A 21419-nucleotide genomic window follows, 5' to 3' on the forward strand; every position below is an offset into this window, starting at 1 on the left:
ATCCAACTTCTCTTTTTCTACTGGTCCCATTATGAAGTAAGAAAATTTCCTTTTCTTAAGTAATGCACAATTTGTCAGTTAATTTGGGGCAAATGATCAAACAATGTGACCTCACAGATTATGACACTTAAAATATATGACTTGGTGTCCGCATTTTCAAGGCAGATCAGGTTTTGAGTGTTCCATAACAAAAATCAGTTTAAATAAATATATTTTCACCCCCAATGCCACTTAAACCTTTCAGTCTTCAAGGAGGTCACAAGACAACACTCACACTGAGTCCACTTCTACATAAATACATCAATCATCATTTATTTGACTCACATGGACAGTCAACAGAACAACCTACACAGCATAATTTGATGTGATGATTTTCAATCTGTCAGCAGATCTCACTACAATATCTTCAAAGTTACATAAAAAAAAGAAAAAATGCAAATGAATGAGAAGATAAATTTCTTATACGGTCAGAACAAACCAATCTGTGTGAAGCATCTATGGGAGATGGAAACACACAAAACATGGCAAGATTGTCAAACAAATACCATACCTTACACAAAGAGAAATAAATATAAATAAAACAGAAACAAAACACAGGAACTCAAATCAGTCCCTGTCTTACCCTGAGCTCTTCTAACAACCTTTCCTGACAGCAGTTGCCGTCAGAACGTGATCAGGAAGTGTCTCACACACCAGCATCACAGTACTATGGCTCTGTCTTACCAAGCTTTAAGGCCACCATGTTAGCGGGACTCCTCTGAACCTGGCACGAGGTGCATGATGTGTGTTTTGTTTGTATGCATGTGTTCGTACACACTAGTGGAACTCCAGGTACCAAAGCACATAATGGGGGCGGTTAGTTAAGGGGGTCACTCAGAGAAAGCGTCTTGAGGGGTTTGATATCTCCCCTTCTTTCCAGCTCACTTTCCCACAGTTCTAGCTCCACACCAGTGCTTTTGATTGAGACAAGTTCAGCTGCACGTTCTCATAGTTGTCGCCATTTCCCTTGAAGCAAAAGCAAACATGTTTATTTTGCAACAGTTTAAAGAGCTTTGGAGACTTTTCTTGCTGTGATGATGCTGTGACTCTCACCTTAGAAGCTATAGCTTTGAGTTTTCTAAGTAGAGAAGGTTTTGTGTACACAACTTCATCCTCCATGTCTCCCTCATTCTCTCCCTCCATCACAGCACAGCTGTCAGCCACTGGCATTTCACACTCCCTGTTAGCAGACATAACCAACCGGGAGTACTTGTACTCCAACCTTGTGCAGAAACAAGAAAAACAATCAATATAGTAGGAAGGAACTATGTCCCCATAAATACTAAAACACTGTTGTGACAAAGAAAGAATGGAAGAAGAGATGGGATGAAATGACAGGAGTTTGGAGTAGGGAAAGAAAAGGATTTCCAAAGTAGAGACAAACAAAAGAGGGGAATAAAAATAAAATTACATTCATTAAGAAGTTCAGCTTTAGGACGGGAGAAACAGTTGTTCAGTGGAGGAAAGGGGAGGGGGGCAGAGATAAATGGGATGGAAAGATGATGAGGTTCGAGCTACCGTTTGTTCTTCTTCCAAAAGTAAAAGGTGAGGGAGCAAAGCAGCACTGCAGTGAAAGCTCCCATCCCAGCACCAAGCCGAACCCAGAACTCCATACCCTCACAAAGCAATGTTTTCTTTTCAGGCAAGGTCACACCTCCCATGCATAATTTCGGTTCAGTCCACACATACACCACATCCTGAGGATGAACGCATACATACATAATTAAAGACGGATGGGACCGGACCAAAACATACATTAACGACTGTTAGGCAATGAAATGTCTATAGGTTTTGACTCGGAGCTGAAAAGTTTTAGCATCATAGTATGTTTTGTTTGGCTGAGTATAAAAGAGCACATCATTTTTCTTCAAAAACATCAGATGTTGACATATAAAGCATCAAATTAAAACTTAAGGTCTATCCATTGTATTTTTTTTTAATTCAGAGTGCTTGATTGTAAAACCAAAACAAAGACTCCCCTGTACTCATAGACATAAGCTACGTACTCATAGAATTAAGCTACGTCCACACACACACCTGGTGTCGTCCTTTGCAGACTCCCTCTATCTGATGGTAGTCTCTCTCTGTGCATGTAGGACAAGCCCCTGAGCTCTCCCAAAAGAAATGAAAGGTGCAGCCATCACACGTTCCTGCAGGGCACTGACTGAAAACAGCCAAAAGCACACTGTAACTCCGAAACCTTGTGAAAGCATTGATAAAAGTCAAAGTTGATGTAAGTAAAGGGGCCAAGAGACACCGCACAGATGATAAGCAATACCTGGGAACTGAGAGCTCTCCTTTAGCGCTCATATCTGGGTTACAGCGAAGTGTAACCACGGCACTCCGACCTGACTCACAAGATGATGTCGTTTCCAAAGATCTTACCAAGAAACATACGAAAGTAAAAGACATTACAGCACTAATTTTTCCTTTACTGAAAAACATCTGAGATGACAGAGATACCTGTAGTAGAAGTTGACATCAGGGACTTTCTTAGACATCTTGGGATACAGCTCTGGTCTTGCTCTTATTCCTTCAAGATTATCATTCACAGTTGCGCCTGTTAAGAATAAAAAAGAACTACATAACTGCTAATATGTGCAAGTTCGGTGATTTAATCTTTAGACCATATTTCTTCTGTAACAGTCATTTAACATTAAAAGAAAAAAAGACATTTTACTTGTCACCATATATTTTCTATTTCATCTTGCACAGATTTTTGCCGCTGCCTGCTGCCGCCTACCTCCTATGCTTACTTACCAAGGAATGTGTCAGCCAGGTTAATGGACTGTGAAGAGAGTGCAGTGTGGAAGCCCCGCCCACTAGCTGGGATAATTGTTGACTGACAGATGAAGGTCTTCACAGCGGTGGGACCGTCGCCTTTCTCTCTCTGGGACTCAGAGACTGACAGGTCTGTCACATTGTCTGTGCAGACTGCCATCTGACCCTTAAAACAAAGAAAGAGTGCAGATAGCAAAGTCCTTCCATTTGTGAACAAAAACTTTTGAAATGGCAGAATTTTTTTTGCATGTGAGGGTTTCCGTCTTTACACACCTGTCCACACAGACTGATATTGAACAGGTGGAAATACTTTGTTCCTTTGGAGGTAAAACTTGGACCATTCATCAGTGACCCCACAGACCCAAGAAGGCTGAAGTCAAAAGTCAGAGTGATATTGCCCTCTGTGTGGGTGAAGTGACAGTCACTGTAACAGTATCTGTGGTCCTAGAAAGTTCAAACCCAGGTTTAAGATGCATTGTTGTGTAGAGTATCAAAAAAGATGAACACAATTCCTTTCCAACAATCAGCAACCAACCTTGTCACTTCTACTGGCTGGTCCGCAAACTTTGCAGGCATCAGAGCCCGGTGTGGCGTGAGGGATGAGGTAATTGTTACGTGGGCACTCTATACACTTGCTGGTAAGTGTGTCTATGTAGTGTCCAGGTGGGCATGGCACACATGCGGAGCTGGAGGGCTGAGTGCTGAGGGCACAAACCCGGCAGCTAGAGGACACCCCATCCACAGCATTGCTCACTGTAATAGAGTAGATTCGCGCCACATCGTTGATGTACAGACGTACCTAAAGCAGCAAAAAAAAGTGTTTTAAACCCAGTAACGGACAGTAAACTGTCTGTTATGGGTTTTTTTTCCTTCAAAGCTCTTTAAATACAGGGCACCCACTCAAATTAAAGTTTTCTAGAAAATACCTGACAGAAATCTACCTAACTGAAGACATCTGACTCGAATTGTACTTCAACTGTACTTCAACTTTCACATCAATATTGCCACTCGTACATAAAGTAATTTTAGATTGGTTTCCTTGATGGACTTGATGAATAGTAGTGTTTTTGTCTTAAATTACGTCTTAATCCGTGTTTATGCAGAAATAAAGACATTTACAAACTCTCAAGCAGCACTGCAAGAAGAAGAAAAAACCTTAAAAAAAAGAAAGGTTCTTTCAAATGTCCGGCTGAGTTTCCCAAACATATCAAGCATGATAAAGATGTTATTATATGCAAGTTGATATGAAGTGTGGAGGTAACAGTAAGTACATGTGATAAATTTCATATATATCATTCACTTACAGCCTTAATGTGAATATATCTAAGGATCTGTCTGTTCACGCTTACATCTGAAGGTTGGTTAGTCCTCTGGAAAGCCCATGTGTAGGAAACCGAAGCATTTTTTGTCATGATGTGTGTGTAGGTCTGTCTTGTTTTTGTTTTCTCCCATGACTCCACTACCGTAGTGCTCTTCCTGTTGACATCCTGAAACATACATTAAAGAAATGATGACACTAAACATTTGTTCTATAATGTAGAGAGCAGCAAGCATGCATTAGGAGCTGCTCTCACCATCATGAAGTAGAGCTCGCAGTCAGCTGTGCACAAAGTTTCAAATTCAAATGTGATGCGACCAAATTCTGTCACAGAGTGGCTTGACACCGACGTAGGTAGCCTGAGGCCAATGTAGACAGAGAAGAGTGGAATTAGTCAAGTCAGAACGAAACAGACAGCTCAGTAATAAGCGTGAAACCCATCATGACTGTACTTACTTGAAGCCAGGAATATGGATGTTGAGGATGAGGTAATCGTTATCCGAGCTTCCTGATCCACTCTGAATATGATCACCTGCAACCTCCCAACCTAAAGAGTGAAGCAGATCTCTCAATACAGCTTGACTGGTTTGAAAAACGAATATATGCATACAACAATGATTAGAGTATCTGTGACCAATCTATAAATCAATAATCTCAACAAACAGCCCTCCACAGGCTGTATAATGATGTTCGCCTGTAATGGTGTTGAACTTTCTTTTTTTTTTTAATTCTTTAGCTTTTTAAGGTTACACATACCTTTGAAAAATCTAAATGCATGCATTTACCACTGCACATGACTAAAACAATTTTCTGTGTCACACATCGTATGGCTACAAAAGCGTATCATTTGTGAAGTGAGTAGCAGTGACAACTCAGCTCAACCATCAGGAGCGGGCAGCAGCAGCCATTCATGAAACACAGTTATGGCAAATAAATACGTTCCGTTCAGTGTGCAGTTGTGTTGTTTAAGTGGTCAAATTCTAGCAAAGACACATCTTGAATTATCTCCGAAAATTAGTATCACCAATCTGAAAATAGGTAAAGGTTTTGCAATGAATTTACAAATAATATTATGGGAAAATAAGAAAAACAACGACAAACAACCTGCTTGGTGCAAAATAAGCCTCCACTGAAAATAAGCACAATAACTCAAAATGAATAGCTTCATAATATAAAATAATAAGTAAAGACCTTTAGGTACATAAGTAGGTCATTTTTGCTTCTTTTAGACAAAGTTGTGCTAGCTTTTTCCCGACTTTTTGCTAAGCTATGTTAGCTGGGTGCCACCTGAAAACCTGTTTAATTAAATTTCCTTCTATATGACAGACAAATAAAAAATACATCAAAAGACTTGAATAACAAGAGTGTTGTAGACTACCCACCGTTCATACTGTCACATTTGGAGTTTCCAACATTGAAACAGGAGGTCTTCATATTAGAGGGAATAACGTTCCACCATTTATACTCATAACCCAATGTGGGCTCAGTACCTGCTGGACATGGCTGACATGCTGCAAAATTAACACAATGAAAAACACAGTTAAGAAACTGCCCAAAATAAAAACAAGAGTAAGTGGAGAAAAACGGAGAAGAAAAAGAAATTCAATAAACAGAGATTTCGGTACCTTTCATTCCATCAGAGTAGGTTCCAGGAGGGCAAGGAGAGCAAGTGGCCGTGTCATTATTGTAGAACCCAGGGTTACAGGGCGGGCAGGGCTCGCGTGCACCACTTGGAGGCAAAGTCTGAGCTCCAGAGACGTCCTCAAGACAGATCTTGGGTTCAATCCATTTGTATATGACCTGCGTCTGAAATTCCACATTACGTTATTGAACCACAGTATAGAAGATTGAGTCAACTCAACGTGTTTAACTGAAAGGTGGCTTCTTCTCTCTCTCACCTTGCCTTCATGGTCACATGCTGTGTGGATCTGGAAATAATCTTTTTTGGAACACGGAGGCCTGGCCTTGCACACAGCTGATCCCTCAGCTGGGAAACAAAATACAGTGACAAGAACTGATTTTATCGTTTATCCAAAATCCTACAAAATTAAGCTTTCTTGAAGACATGACAAAGCAGATTTAGAAATGAGCCACAATTTCTTCTAAAATACATGATGGAAATTGAAATACACAGCCATTAAGTAGTAGTGCTTTTCAAATCAAGAAAAGCCAGTAATTACTTTATTTGCAGTTCTGTCAAAATAAATAGAAATGTTGATACTGCTGATAAACAGCAGCAAAGAAAGGGCAAAACAGATCACAATTCACATGTAATACGTTTCAGAATGATCCAGCCTTCTGCAGTAAGTTCTGAATGACTTAACTGTGGTGAAATCTATTATTAGTAAAAAGATTACCTCTTTATTAGATTTATCAAACTTCAATGCACCTGGGAATAACACAACAACTAAAAAGGTTGTGTATGTATATATTATAGTTAGCATACTTTAAATCAACTTCCTTTAAAGTAAATCCCTTTCAGAAATATACCCAGAAAAGTTCAATATTATTCTTGAGAATAACATTTTTATCCTCATAAACGGGACATTAGAAAACAAAATGTAAATAATACAGAAGCTCGAAAGAAAAAAGAAAAAAATCGCAACACCATCTGCTTCTGCCTTGTGATCACACGAGCTCATCGTGCTGAACTAGCAAGCATGTTTTTTCTTCAAAAGTTTGACTAATGTGGCTGAAAATAGGACAAGCCCTCTCTAAATCCTTTGGATGTGTTCTGTGCCTCTGTGAGCAGCTGTGAAAGCAATTAGGCTACACTAAATACCGCAGTGCAGTTTGAAAACACAAATATATGCCAAGCCATACCTGCATACTGAGTGGTGGTGTTGCAGGGAGTGCAGGAACTGGCTCCATGGCCAGAGTGCGTGTCCCGAGGACAGGGTTCACACGTGGAGGAGCCTGGAGCTCGACTGAATGTCCCCGGCTTACAAGGGAAACACTCTGATGTATAGGCAACACCTGTTGGGAGGAAAATTACGGTAGGGGGAAAAAAAAAGAGCTAAGCCTTTCTTAGTTATTCTTTAGACAAACTAATAACAGAAAAAATATATCACCAACCTTCAATTTGAACATTTTTCAGCAGAACAGGCTTCACCACTTTGGTCCCCATCAAAACACCTCCTGTCCTCCAGTACAAGATGTTGGTACCAGATTTCAAGCTCACCTTGAATACAGGTTTTCCAGAATTATCAGTGTGGGATGAACAGATCCAGTGCAGCAGTACACAGAAAACATTCCAGATCTGCTTAATGCAGTTCCAATATACAAGATATGCCATATTAAATTTAAAATTCTTTAAGAGATCAGTGCAAATGTTGAAGCTTACCTACAGAGCGTAAAATAGCACAATGCACATAGTGGAACATGCAGTAAGCAGGTCACCAGTAACTTCATGCATTTTAGCACGTAAGAGGTAACTGAATAATCGTTTTATTTCAAAAGGTTTAACTAATTAAATAGACTAATATTAATGCATAAAGCATTCATAGTGCTGGAAATGACTGAAGAAACTAATTTTACAGTCTGACAGGAAAATTACAGGAGACAGCACTTTGTGATTCCTGTCTCCTGTGTACAAACAGGCTTCCTGCTTGTATCCACCAACTATGTGCAGCACAACAAATTTATTTTGGAAGACTGAGGCCCATTGCCAAAGATCTGTCCTTCATCCTTCCTCCTATTCATCTTACAGTGTGAAACCTTTACCGTGTGGGTTTCCCATTCGCCATGATTGGTGAGCTTCAGCCACTTTGTATCAGCAGACTGATCCATCTCCTGACACTGGTCATTCTGGATCTTAACACAAAAGAACAGAATGTGTATGATCTCACGTTGTTGTGGTGGAGGGGTATAATAAGGAAAATAAATAACATAAAACTATGCATAGTGCTTGGTGATAATGATGATAAAGAACTTTCATATCTGTACAAAATTTTGAATAGGGTTATATTTGGTGAGGATGCTCTTAAAGAACATCAGAAATAAGAGTAACCTTTTTATTACGAAAATACACTAAAGCAATGGGATTTTTTTTATATCTCAGATTGATTTTGAGTATCTTGACTTAAGGTACTTCTAAGTTTGCTCAGTATTTGCAACCTGAAGATTCAATTCTTTTTTTTTTCTGTCAAAAACAGTCAGCAGCAGCATAACCAACCAAGTAACCAATGTAGGGAGCAAATAAGTCACACAGTGAGTAAAATTCAATATATAAAGAGAAAGTAATGGCTAATGACATTTTCTGATGATAATTTGACTTCTTATTGGTCTATTTAAAGATTTTATCCACATCCATGAGCAGGTTTTTTTTTTAGGCCCAATAAATTGTGTGGTAGAGACAACAGTCAATGAGTTCTCAGACTGCAAACTTGTCAGATTAATGGACAATCTGACAGATGGACATAACCTTTGTGCCATGACAATAGAATTTATACACATGTTTGCATTTCGAGAATGACAGTGTGATACTCACAAAGAACTCAAACAGCAGGTTGTTGTCTGGATACTGATACTCAAAGCTGACAGAGCCCTGTTTCTTCAGATGAACAGCATAGATGAGAGAGACTGTGCACTCATCCCTGTTGGACTCCAGATAATTTCCCTGAGGCACCCACGATGAACTGTAAGAGAAGAAAGCGCATATAAAAATACACATTACAACTTACAACCAGACTTTCTTTCTCCATCTCAATTACCTGTTGCAGGAGGCCCTGAGATTGCTGTGGGGACTGTTTTCCAGGGAGGTTGCCAGGCTACTGAATCCAGCAGGCATGGTATCCCATTGGTCGAACCGGATACCGCTGCCGAGGGAGTAGCTTCCTGCCGCGCACGGGGTGCACTCCTGGGCTGACATCTCCAGGAACTCTCCAGCTTTGCAAGAGAAGGCTTGGGGACAAAGTGGAGGAAAAAGAGTGGAGAAGAATAGCACAGTGAATAAGTAATTTCCCAACATTTACTCAAACTCTGCTGCAAAAAGCCTTCATAAGATATTCATCTGACTAAAGCTAAAAACAGTCATTCAAACCACTACTGCATCTGGTATAGTGTACCCTGTGCTGGAGGGGTTTAATCCTTACATCCTGTTACACAGTGTGTCTGTCTCTGCACTTTTTCAACTCAGCCATCGTGTCTTTTCATTTGCCAGTGTTTGACAGTGTCAGCTTTTCCTCATACTTGATCCAGTTTAATGCCACAGTAATGCCTTGCTGTGGTTCAAAGCAACCAACACACAGATGTGCAATTAGAGTAGCAAAAAGTGTCTGAATAAAAAGTGGGTTGTTCATGTGGGTAGGAATGATCTGATTTATTGACAGTTTTGCGATAACAGCAATTTTTCAGATGACATAATTAATGACAGTTAGGGCTCCTGGTCTCACGATTTTGGTGTGAACTCTGAGGAGGAAGAAGGAAACAAAAAAAACAAAAATAACATAAGCTGAAGAATGATTGGCATCCCTGCTACACACCTACACTCAATGAGGAAGGAACCCATTAAGAATATAAACATTTTAACAATTTCCATTTGGGGTGATTCCAATGCTAAACATTCACATTAAAAGAAGAACAGTAGCAGTCCATTCAGATTCTAAAAGAGAGGACCAGTGCAGCTTCTTTGGGTGACATGTGTGGGTCTAGAGTTACATAGATGTCACTGATAATACGTCAGTAAAGAGGTCTAACTGCTCTTGATAAACCTGTTGTGGATGGAACTAACAAAAACAAACTTTTATTACCACATTGCAAAACGTCAGCGTTTTTAACAGTTAAAGTTTGTTCCACTGACAGGATACTTTTTTTCACGCCTAAGGATTGGCCCAAAATGATGCAGCTCCTGAAGCAGGGAGAGTTTAGGTGGCAGGGTTCAGCTAAAAGCATATTGGCTAGCAGTTATGCTCTGTGGTGCGGTGGACATGACAGCTACTGATCAGAATGTGGCACACACACGCAATCAACAATTACTCTTTATCCACACACTCAGATGCAGTTCTAATCCAACTTACTGCACTCTGTGCCGCGCACGGGCTCCGGTAGTCCTGTGCAGGCCCTGGAACTCTGCGGGATGGCAACTCTCCACCGAGATCCAGTGCTGTCACACTCTGTGTACTCAAAGTAGTAGTCCATCTGACAAAGACACACAAATAATAACTGTATAGGAAAACCACTCAGATTGGGCTTGTTGCCAAGCAGGGAGCAAATGTTGGCAGAGGACAGGTCTGTAAATATCTCACTACAAGGGGTCTCCACCCAAATAAGAGCGCTGAGTCATCTCAGTCTGAATGTTTTTGCAGATCAGAGCAGACAGAATGAATGAATGTGTGACTGCATTAGAAAGCAACGCTGTTGTCAATTTCCATATCCACACATTTAGGTTCACAAAACATTAGCGCCTGTTCTGGTGTCATCTCTCAAACACTGACCGCTCTTCAGCTGTGAACACACAACATACCATCTCCATGGTGACGGCAGCAGGGGTGAGGGCAGTAGTGGGCTGACAACGAAAAAGGGAGTCATTTTACCAGCAGCTTTTAGCATCGTTAGCAGGAACACTCAGACATTCGATTCTTGCATGAAATATTTTCAATCTGCGGTATGGAGTAAAAACCATTAGCTTTATGTCTTGACTCCACTCCGCAGCTTTCCATCTACAGAGGAGCGCGGCCTAATTTTAGACAGTTTACATTATGTTATTCCTTGAGCCAAACCAGATTTTGACACCACAGTGAATGCAGACTGTTAAAGTGATCTGGTGTTAAGAGTCCAGTCACACTAATGAAGAAGTTAAAGGTTTTCTCACTGCAGCAGGGATTTTAAGACCAGAGAAGTTGACTAAAAGCAGGACTGCATTGGAACTTGTGCTACATTAAACCCTCATTATCTCTTGTGACTCCCACAGGAGCTGTGGTCCATCACCGATCTGGTAGCTGTTCAATATTTTTCTCACGCCATAATCCAGCACAGCTCCTCACCTCTGGTGTCATACATAGGCCTTAACTGGAGGGGTTGCAGTAATCTCTGTACAAGTGTGAAAACACAAAGTGAGCCAGTAGTTTAGAGGAATGTTGTTCTCCTATCTTGGGACTGTGCTGCCAGTCTCTTGTGAGGAGGTGTTGAGCTGAGCCAGAGCAGAAGGAAGGAACGGCCAGTCCATGCAGGAAGCTGATAACAGCCTGAACAGCTCCGAGTAGTGAGGTTAAACACACACACCAGACCTCATCACAGATTTATTCTCTTCCATGTCGTACAATCTCTTTCAAAAGGAGGAGCAGCTAAAGGCTCCCCACCTGCTGAAAATGATAAATGAGTCAGTTTAAAAACCAGAAATGTTTTTTTAAAATAAGTACCCCGGAAATGAATATCAATGTTCAGCCGTTTTAAATGAACAACACCAGATTGCATTTCTTACTGCAACGTGTGCAGCCACAGCAGATTGCAGAAGCGTTTTTCTATGTGTCAACTTGTTCTCTGTGTTTTTTTTGTTTGTTTGTTTTTTTTTTTACTATAAACGCGTTACGATTTCCCTCACCTCACTACACCGCTGCTGTCCTTCGGCCCCGCCAATCAACCGGAGCGTGCAGAGGATGAGAGCGCATCGGACGACGAACCAAGACGAGGACCGCATTGTGGATCATCAAGGGAAGAGGACATGAAAAAAACAGCGACTTGGATCCAGGACAAATGCTTGTATCATAAACCTGAGCGGGATTAACGCGTGTTCAGCCACGACTTGACACCTGCTTCTGTCGCCGGCCTCTCGTCTGTCCACCTGCGATTATCCTCAGATTGTGTGCGCCTCCGGAGCTGGCTCATCAAACTCACACTGTGTCGTATGGAATAGCACTTCCGCTGAGGTTTTCCAAAGTAAAGATTCATGCGCGAATTGAGTTATACTTACTCATTTAGTGATAACCTTAGTAATGTCTCTTTTCTTGGGCGCCTCGTGTCTTATAATTTTGTCATTATTTGCACATCATGGTTGTCATTTTTTGAGTTTTTCGTTGTAGTTTAACACATTTGTTTGTTTAATTTGAAGGACTGATGGGAACATGCTTATGGACTAACTTGAAATTAACTGCTTGTGTAAATGTGACGTTCTTTCATAATGGCCATCGCAACAGTACAATGGAAATGTATACGATTTTAGATTATGTTACTCGTTTTGTAAATTAATTTAAAAAAAATTCTATCCGGAGCTTCGTCGCTAGGAGCTTGGCCTATCAGAAAGGACCTCGAAGCTTTTTGCTCTTTCCTTAAAAATAGGGTTGATTGCCATCAGTGCCTGAATCCCCTCAAGTGTAGTCCATATTAATGACCACTAGAGGGAGACATAGCTCCACAATAGACCATTTTTACTGGAAGCTTGCTCACACAGGGTACTTATTTGTTACAGTTTTTTTTTTTAAATTTGTTGCAGATTTTAAAATCAAAAGTATTGAGCAGCTAGGAACACCTTAAACACTAAGGAGCGAAAAAATCTGCTCAGATTTTCAATCTATAAGGACATCATCAACCTCTCACATTTAGCAAAACACCAAATACACTGGTATGCATTAGCCACAGAAATAGTCCCATATCTTTGTGCCACCTTGTTGCCATCTCAAACCACTGGATTTCAATTACCCACACCTTTTAACTCGTTGGTGAAACACAGCTATCAGGTATGCAGGCAAGTATGTGTTTCATTATAGACAAGTCAAACTGGTTAAAGATAAGCTAAGATGACCTTATTGTCTGTCCCACAATAAAACAGAAACTTGAAAACACATTTAAAGCATATATAATTTAAGCTTTATAAAGATAATAATATTGGTACAAATTAAATTGAATAGAAAATTTAAAAAGATGTGAGTTATCTACCTTCAATGAAAATCATGATTGTCTTCAGCGTATAAAAACAAAAGCAATACATAAATAGTTCCATCATTCTGCAGAATTTTTCTTGTATGGTATTCTGTGACTTCATTTTTAAAGTCTTTACTTTTGTCTTTTGTACAGTAGAAAAGCAAAGTGATTTGGGTTGATAACAGCAGTGTAGAAATGACACAAATGTATTGAGATCATACAAGCTGTGTCTGTATAGAATGAATAAAATTGTTTTGACTTTGTTTAATTTTTGCTAAAGATCTGAGGTAAATGCTACTTTTGTGGTTGTTCTAATTGTGTGTAGTTTGTGTTTAAGCAACTTGGGAAAAATTTATATTACAAACCTTAATGCTTGTACTGGGGAAAATAACTGAATTGTCTATTTTGGGCACAAAACATGCACTTTAACAGACATAAATGTTCCACTTACAACTGAGTCTGTGTATACAAAGCATGGAGGACAAAGCCGTCTTTTACAGTAATGAGTTTTTTTCAGATTAGAAATTATGTTTGGATTTACAAAAAAAAACAGGGGAGATTAAAGTATTAAGTATCGTGTAGGTGTGAATTAGGATGATACAAGAATAGCTCTGTTCCAAATCAATGGGCAACAACAGCGAAAAACTCAATACTGTAGTTTACTTCCTGAGATGAAAAAACCCAAAAAACCTGTGCACGAGTCATAAAAACACTTGGTTCAATTTATCTGGGAGTTCTAAACCCACGACACTGAGGTGCTAGAACAACGTGTGGGACAGACCTACTTAGAGACACCTCTGTGTGTTTCAATCATCGAGGATTTGGTTGTTGAAATGAAAAAAAAGAGGCACAATTTCTGAGAATGTTGATCGCTGCCTGGTCTCGTTGAAATACCACTTTAGTAGACAAAGATTATGAATGAAGACCATAATCAAATCAAAGTGTACTTTATCCAAGGACATGCACTTATCTGTATGATCGTGATAGTTTTGCGGACGTTATTCTTTTATTGGTGTCAGGAAACATCAGGGTAACCGTGATTTCATTATTGTGTCTGACATCATCACATCTGCATGTCTTAAAGTTCCAGTGCATTCTATTCGAAATAAAAAGGGCAGATGCTATGTACACCTCACTTTCATCTTTCAACCAACCTCAACAATATGCTTCTTGTAAATATTGATAAGTTTCACTAATAGATTTTCAAAAATAGTACATTCAGTAAACGCTTTACTCGAGCATCTATGTGGATTTTGCCAGAAAACAAATATGCGATCATTCAGATCAACACCCATTGAACGGTTTGATTATATTTGACAGCAATTAACAAAAAGGAGGTTAGAAAGGTTTTTGTTCAGATTTATGGTGATTTTTCAGATTTTAGTTTGTCGAACTGTTCAATTGTGCTGCATTTAACCTAAAATTCACTTGGACTGCTGGAGACAGGCTGTAGAAAATGTCTCCGGACCAAGTATTGACAAGTAATGATCAGGCGTGTCTTGGTCAACTCCATCACACTCCACAGCCAAAGTGCCCTTAAAAAAAAGCATCTAGCCCTCAAATTGTTCTTCCAGTGCTGCACCTGTGGCTACCCACTATCTGTGCTTGTATTCATTGCCTTTAATGCGTGATCTTTTTCATTCAGTATGCCACGGTTCTAGTGTGTTTAAAACGAAAAAGAAGAGGTATTGTTTTTTTTAACTCTCAAGGTGTTCTGACATTTTGTCTACTTTATTTGCGTCAACCAGGAAAGAAAATAAATAGAAAATAACAACATAAGTTGTGGTTTAACTGAAAATCACACAGGCTGTTCCATCAACTTTCTCTCCCATGGTGCTCAAATAGATCATTTATGACAATTACATCACAAAGACTGTCCAGGAGGTTGGTATTTCCCTTTGTTTATAGCAAGCAGGATTCACACATTTAAAAATCACAGGTTTAAAATTTGACTTACCTGGTCAAATTTCCCCTGTCAAACATGAACATATACCAAGCTTCTTTTTTGTGCATTACACTATTTTTTTGATCATGTATTTTTCTAAAAGCTGATTATGAAATTGAATATAAGCATCTAATAAGAATATACACCCACCATATACACCCACCCTATACTTTCAGGCCAATATATGCTGTTGTACTTTAATATTTACCCACTATCCACTGCTGCAGCTTGAATAAAATAATGGGTGTTTGTGAAACTGCAGTGGAAACATTTTATAGCTTATTTCATTCCTTCTGGCATCACATAGTACAGCTGCATTTCTATTGGAATGTGCAGTATAGTTTTGTTTTCAAGCCTATAAAACCTGAGCCTCCTTAAAAACATGTGCTGCTGTGGTTGAGTCACCAGTCCATCTGTAGAGAACAGTGAAAACCTGCATTAATAAACAGAATAAGAATAAGATGTGCTGCGTAGTGTCATAATTCTGTCTATCTTATGAAAAAAACATATAAACCAGTAGCCCAGCTTGGATAAACTACTGAAGCGAGGCGACTGTATGAATTTTAAAGTAGCCATCACCCAAAGACAGCAGGGTTTCTTCTGTCTCACTCTTTTTTAGAAGTGATGCCAGTCTCTCTTCTTCTCTCTGTCTGTCTATCTATTTAACTCTTTCTATCTCTCTCATCCCTCCTTTCTCTTCATCATCTCAGGCCTATCACTTACAGTGTTTGCCTGTAACTTGAGCTTTCATAATCAACCATCTGTAACACACCAGGAACCTTTACACTCCCGGCCACTGCTCTGTGATCAGATGAGTTCATGTCATGTTGGTGAAGTGTAGAGCAAATGTACTAGTAACTGACCCTGAATCAGATGGTAACCAGAGTAAAGCTGGAACAGTGCAGCCCAACCACAACCTCCGAACTCACGAAAGAATAGGGACTACCTGGCAAGGTAATTAGACACCGAGCGGCTTACACATACACATACGAACCCTGAGACGCCAACATGCACACGGGCAGTCTGGACAGGAGAGACAAGAGATGATGAAGGCCTGAGGGAAGAGATACTTCTAAACACATCCCACCACAGAAAGAGAGGCGAAAAGAAGAGTACGATTTTTCATAGGATATTTGTTGCTATGGGTGAAGCTGAATGTCTAGACATGTTTTTATTCCATACACCCCTCCACAAGTTTGTAAAGCTGTGTCTGGATCCCATTTGTTTGTCCAAGGCTCTCTTTATCACCCAGAGGCTACTGCAGATTAACTACTTGATGGGCTCCGCATACAACCCTGCATCTACCTTATGTCAGTGCAAGTAGGATTTATCTTATTGTTTCTTGTTATTTCTAAATCTGCAAGCATGCACGGACTACCTTGCTCATCTTTTGGCCATTGTTTTGGTAATCCATCTGACGTTAACACAGATCCAGCACCTTCTTTAGAGCCTAACAACTCCACGTGCAGCACAAGTAGCAATGAACTTTCAGCAGCAGAACCTGTTTTATCTCAGCCAGCAACCAGGCTAGCTACCTCACAGGAACAGCGGCTTGAACAGCTTCAGAGGACTCTCAGCTGTGTCTCATCGTGCTCCACAGGGAGCAAGAATCTAAATGGCACCGACTCAAACTCTAACTGCTATATGCGGCACAGAGATGATGACCCATACTCTGATTCTCCTCCACCCGGCACTAAACTTTCTGAGAGATCAGATGAGGAGGTCGAGTTGGAGTGTAGTCCGGAGCCAGAGCTGAAGTATCCCCAAATTCCCAGACCCTCTATTATTATCAGACAGCCAAAGGTATGAAAGTTGATTTATCTTTTCAACTAATATTTTGAAAAATAATCAATTCAGAAGTTAACAATGACACACTGAAGTTTAGTTTTACTTGTAATATCTGAACAGCATTTTGCACAGTTGTATATTTTAATCTTGTTTGATGTAATGCATTGTGTAGCCACTAGGTGACATATGGAACTAAAATAAAGCTGTATGTCCATTCTGTAGGAGTTTTGCATTGAAGAGGTTTATTTCCCTCTGACTGTATGAAAGTCTTTTATTTCTCATAAAAGCAAAACTTTTTTTTTTTCGTCAATAAGGGGAGAAACTCTGAAACTCAAAACAAATGCACACACACCCTCACACCCACAAGTGTTTGCCGACAGTGTTCAGCGAAAGTAGATAGGATGTCAGTGTAAATGTGTCCTGAGCTCCTGTTTAACATGATCCCTGTTTCCTGATCTCTCTAAACGCCTGTGTCTTTCTACATGTGTGTTTGTTCGTGCTTATTTCTTCGCACTCACATTTCAACAGTTTTTACTGTGGCACTGAGGCAGTTTCACACAAAACAAGCAAATGAAAAAATACACCAGACATCAATAAACTTCAGGTACATTTCTCAAAACACAATGACGTGTATAAATCCCTTCAATGCCCCCAAAAAAACATAACATTTCAAAGAACACAAGACGGAAAAAAATCATACATTTTTCAGAAACCACATCTGGCGAAGCACAGCAACATTTAATTTGTTCTGCTTTGTTTTTTGTAATCGAATTTTGTAAAATGTTGCGTGTTGTAAAATCCTTCTTGCGTATTGCATTTTGTTGCTGTGGTTTGTGCAGTGTTAATGTAACTCACAGCTTTGGGCTCCCGTAGTACCTATTTACTCTTGCTGCTCGTGTGTTCTCTCATTATTCCAAGAGGAGGGTGACACACAATGTGGGTTGTGTCCTCGGGCTCTGATCAATAATGCTGATGAGCATTGTAGATTGCAGAGGAATGAGGGGGACAAAGGGCGGGTTTTATTGGGATTCCCGGATAGTAATCTGTTCAACACTTCTTCATGCAAAGAGACGTATCTCATCAGCTGATGTTTTGACTGATTTTTTTAGGCCAGTAGGTTGTTATTTCGATACAGTCTAACTCAAGAAATGTGCTGTGTATCCAATAGAATGTTTCTAAACTGAGACAGTCAGTTACATCCTTATCTGACAACAATGCTGAACCATAACATAGCTGAACAATTTATACAAATGCCACATTTGAAAATAAAGCTTTGGTATAACTGTGCATTGGTCAACAGTTGGCTACAATGCACACATCATCTCAGCCAGCCCGTCCTCCTACATGACTGTTATTGTGCTGAATCAGGGTGACTTACAGAAGTTTTATTCGAGTGCACAATTTGAACCGTTTTGAAACAGTTTTAGAGAACAAAGCTAATAACAGTCATATGTAAATTCCCACAGTTACTTCCTCTTGATCTGGACAACAGAGTTAAAGAAGGCACTAATACACTGTAATAAAAAAGTGATGCGACCATAAGCAGCACCCTTATGGCATTTTATTAGCTGACTACTCACAGTGGCTCTTCCCTCAAGGCACAAATTAATGTAAAATCTGTTGAAGCCCTGAAGGGAATAAAAATGTCACGAATAGTATTTAATGATAAGCTCTGTCAGAAAAAACAAAGAGAAATGAGTAAGAGTGCATCAGTATGACCAACAGGCGTTGTATTTTGAGTCATACTGCAGTGTGTGTTAGTTTTCTACCAGCTCAACAGATGTAGCTTTGATCTCCGGGGCCAATAGGCTTTATCTTTGTTTGTGTGTCAATATCAGTGAGTTATAAATCCTTTGGCACATCTATCCTTTAACCCCACCCTTGAAGCCAAACAATTTTATAGGACACTTCCTTGATCCGGAGCCTTCTGCTGTCATATACTGTCTTTCTTTGTAGTATACACCCACACGTGCACGCACGCACACACACATACAGTAACAGGAATTATATGTTATATGTCCTAAAATAATTTTTCACCATAAACTATTCTATGAATTCTTTATTATTACTCACCATTGCACTGGCAGAGTCACACTTGATAGTAAAGGATTGCTGAACACTGTTATTAGACAAATGGAGGGGTTGGTTTGGGCAGGATGAGAGTGAGCAAAGAATATGAACAACCCTCTCTGATGATTATTGTCTGACCCAATACTGGCTGCTAACCACTATCTGAAGTGTGCTTGCAGTGGCACGCAAAAGTTTGAGCACTTTCAAGCATTTTCAAAAATCCTTTTATGTAAATAAATGAGTAAAGGTTAAAATATCTCAAATAGTGAGAGGGAAACGTTGCAGCATGCAAAAAGTTATCTCTAAATATCTGACATCTCATAACCTTCACTGAGGTCAGATCTCAGTTAGCATGTCAGGGCTGTGGCTTGTTTACAGTCATCATTAGGAAAGGTCAGGTTCAGCAGATTTTTAAGTTTTACAAAAAAACCTGACTCCTCATATGCTCTCTCAGCAATCAGCAGCCTCGTGATCCTCTAAGTATCTGCCTGACACGCTGAAATATAAAATTACTGAAGACAAAGGCAGGGGAAGGATGAGAGAAGATGATAAAGCGGGAAACATTTCAGTGGCAGAGAAGAGACAACACAACTAAACACCAACCAATTCTGGAAGCAAACTTTACACAGTCTTTAAAAGGCTGGCATGAACAGAGGATGTTTACAACATCAGTATGATAATCCTGAACACATCATTCTGTGGGTAGACCTCATGAGAGCAGTGCAACCAAGATGGAAATAGCAAAGAGTTTACAGCCTAATATATTTAGGAATGTGTAATAATTGATTTTGTCGTATTAGGAAAGCAGGTATTTTTACTTGCATGGCTATCTACAAAAAGTTTGACCATGGGTGACTCAAGCTTTTGCAACCAACAAAGACAGTAAATGAAAGAACAATAAGCTCAGATTTCCATACCGGTGTTTGCCAGTCTCCTTCGACCATCTATAACAATACCAAGGCCCTTAACAAAAGTTGCCCATAACCCCTCCTTGACATCAGTCGGTGCAATTATTTGACATCATGTTTGACATTGTGTAAATCAATATCAGGCATTAAAAGTCCGTTTCAGTAATCCACAGATGAGAAAAAAACTAAGAGGGTACTGGTTCCCTCCAAATCATATAATCAAATATGAAAATAATTGTAATTTTACCATGTGCTCTTTCTGTGTAAGCCTGCCATTGAACTACAGTCAAATCCATGGATTCCTCTTTTTATTACCACATGCCTACACCTTGTTCTATATAGACATGTCCATTAGATTAATGTTTTTGTTATTCACTGATGACCTTAGAATGACTGACAGTGTCCCTTTGTTTTCTCTTCCCACACACCTCCCCTCAGGAATCAGAATTCCAGGAAGCAGGGTCTGACAGGTCCGGCCACAGGGAGACTGAGGATGAAGGGTTATCAGGTATGGAAAACAATACAAGCTTCTTCCTCTTAACTTTCCGTTCCCTTCTTCACCTCCTCATCTTCCACACTGGAGTTGCTGGGCACAGATTTTGGAATGGAAAAAAAAGTCTATTTTACTGCTGCTGATGGAAAAACAACTTCAATTTTTATGTGGCGATGAAATGATGGCGGATATGATGGTGTTCACACAGTTATGCTCCCAGCGTGTCATCATGTCATTATGGAAGAATTTTTGTTCCATAAGTGGCCTGTTCATGAATGGTCAGGGAAACATCTCTTTGTCTGTCTGTGGTGAATGCTGATTCAGAGGAAAGAGTAGACTTTGCAGACATGATCCTGTGTTTGTTTCAGTGTGTGCCAGTGTGAGCATACTCTCACCTTGCCAGGATGTCTAGGAGGAGGTGAGTGCTGGCGGTTACCTTGGCGATGAGTCTTGGGGTAAAGCAGCGGGAGGGGTGGAGGACTATAAATGGGTAAAAGGATGGAGTTGAGTGGCTGATTAATAATGTGATTGAGTGTGTACATTGTGTGTCTGTGTACATCCTGAAGATGTTTGTGAGAAAATGAGTGTGTGCCACGGAATGTAAAGTGTTTAACGCAGCTTTGGCATGCACAAACCAAGGTTGCCCCATCTGAAGTCGGTCTCTGTCTTCTGTTATCAAAACTGATTTGATAGCATCGGAAGGGATGGATTCTTGGGATGGGATTTGGGAGTTAAGTGTCTGACAGAATTATACTATCTGTTGTAATAACTTGCAACTTCAGAATACAGAATGTACAAATTAATAAGTAGATAAGTAAAATTCCTCTCATCCTGACACATCAGATAATACATACAATTGCTGAATCTCTCAGATGGGAACAAGAAGAAAGCGGTTTTGCAAAACAGAGTATAGATCTGATTATAATAATATATATATATATATATATATATATATATATGAAATAAGAGTGACTCTTGATGGAGCAGAAGGATGAGCCTGTTCTGGATCTCTAGACGCCACAAGGCCCTAAGTTGGTGGAGGGATACAGGTATCGGCTGCTGTCAATAAGAATGTGCAGGTTTGACCTTTTTGGACTGAACGTGGAGTGAAAATGAGCCCTCAAAACTGTTGCCAGTTTCTAAAACATGCTTATTTTAAAGCAGTGGTGCTGAAAAAGCAACAACAATGAGCCTGTAATATTGGTGGGATGATGGTGCATA

At 39.9% G+C, this 21419-nt stretch overlaps 1 protein-coding gene across 2 annotated transcripts; it reads right to left on the reverse strand.

Moving 5' to 3' along the window:
* Positions 1-249: 249 nt before the first annotated feature.
* Positions 250-20932, reverse strand: elapor2a (endosome-lysosome associated apoptosis and autophagy regulator family member 2a). Of its 2 annotated transcripts, XM_072385714.1 has the most exons (23): positions 20834-20932; positions 20594-20678; positions 10156-10276; positions 8851-9040; positions 8628-8775; positions 7862-7951; positions 7214-7319; positions 6962-7114; positions 6037-6125; positions 5764-5944; positions 5521-5649; positions 4595-4685; positions 4395-4497; positions 4170-4307; positions 3356-3619; positions 3094-3264; positions 2800-2986; positions 2503-2599; positions 2318-2419; positions 2077-2203; positions 1558-1736; positions 1093-1261; positions 250-1005 (listed from the first exon to the last, which is right to left on the reverse strand). In XM_072385714.1, exons 1-23 carry the CDS (start codon positions 20845-20847, stop codon positions 937-939), a joined length of 3003 nt encoding a protein of 1000 aa, XP_072241815.1. In that variant the 5' UTR covers positions 20848-20932; the 3' UTR covers positions 250-936. The 2 variants fall into 2 exon arrangements, with proteins under 2 accessions (XP_072241815.1, XP_072241816.1); XM_072385715.1 differs by lacking the exons at positions 20594-20678; positions 20834-20932 and adding an exon at positions 11679-11954 and having other exon boundaries at positions 301-1005.
* Positions 20933-21419: the final 487 nt, after the last annotated feature.

This window comes from Leuresthes tenuis, unplaced genomic scaffold (genome assembly GCF_036924035.1).
Source record: "Leuresthes tenuis unplaced genomic scaffold, fLeuTen1.0.hap1 SCAF_5, whole genome shotgun sequence".
Taxonomy (NCBI): domain Eukaryota; kingdom Metazoa; phylum Chordata; class Actinopteri; order Atheriniformes; family Atherinopsidae; genus Leuresthes; species Leuresthes tenuis.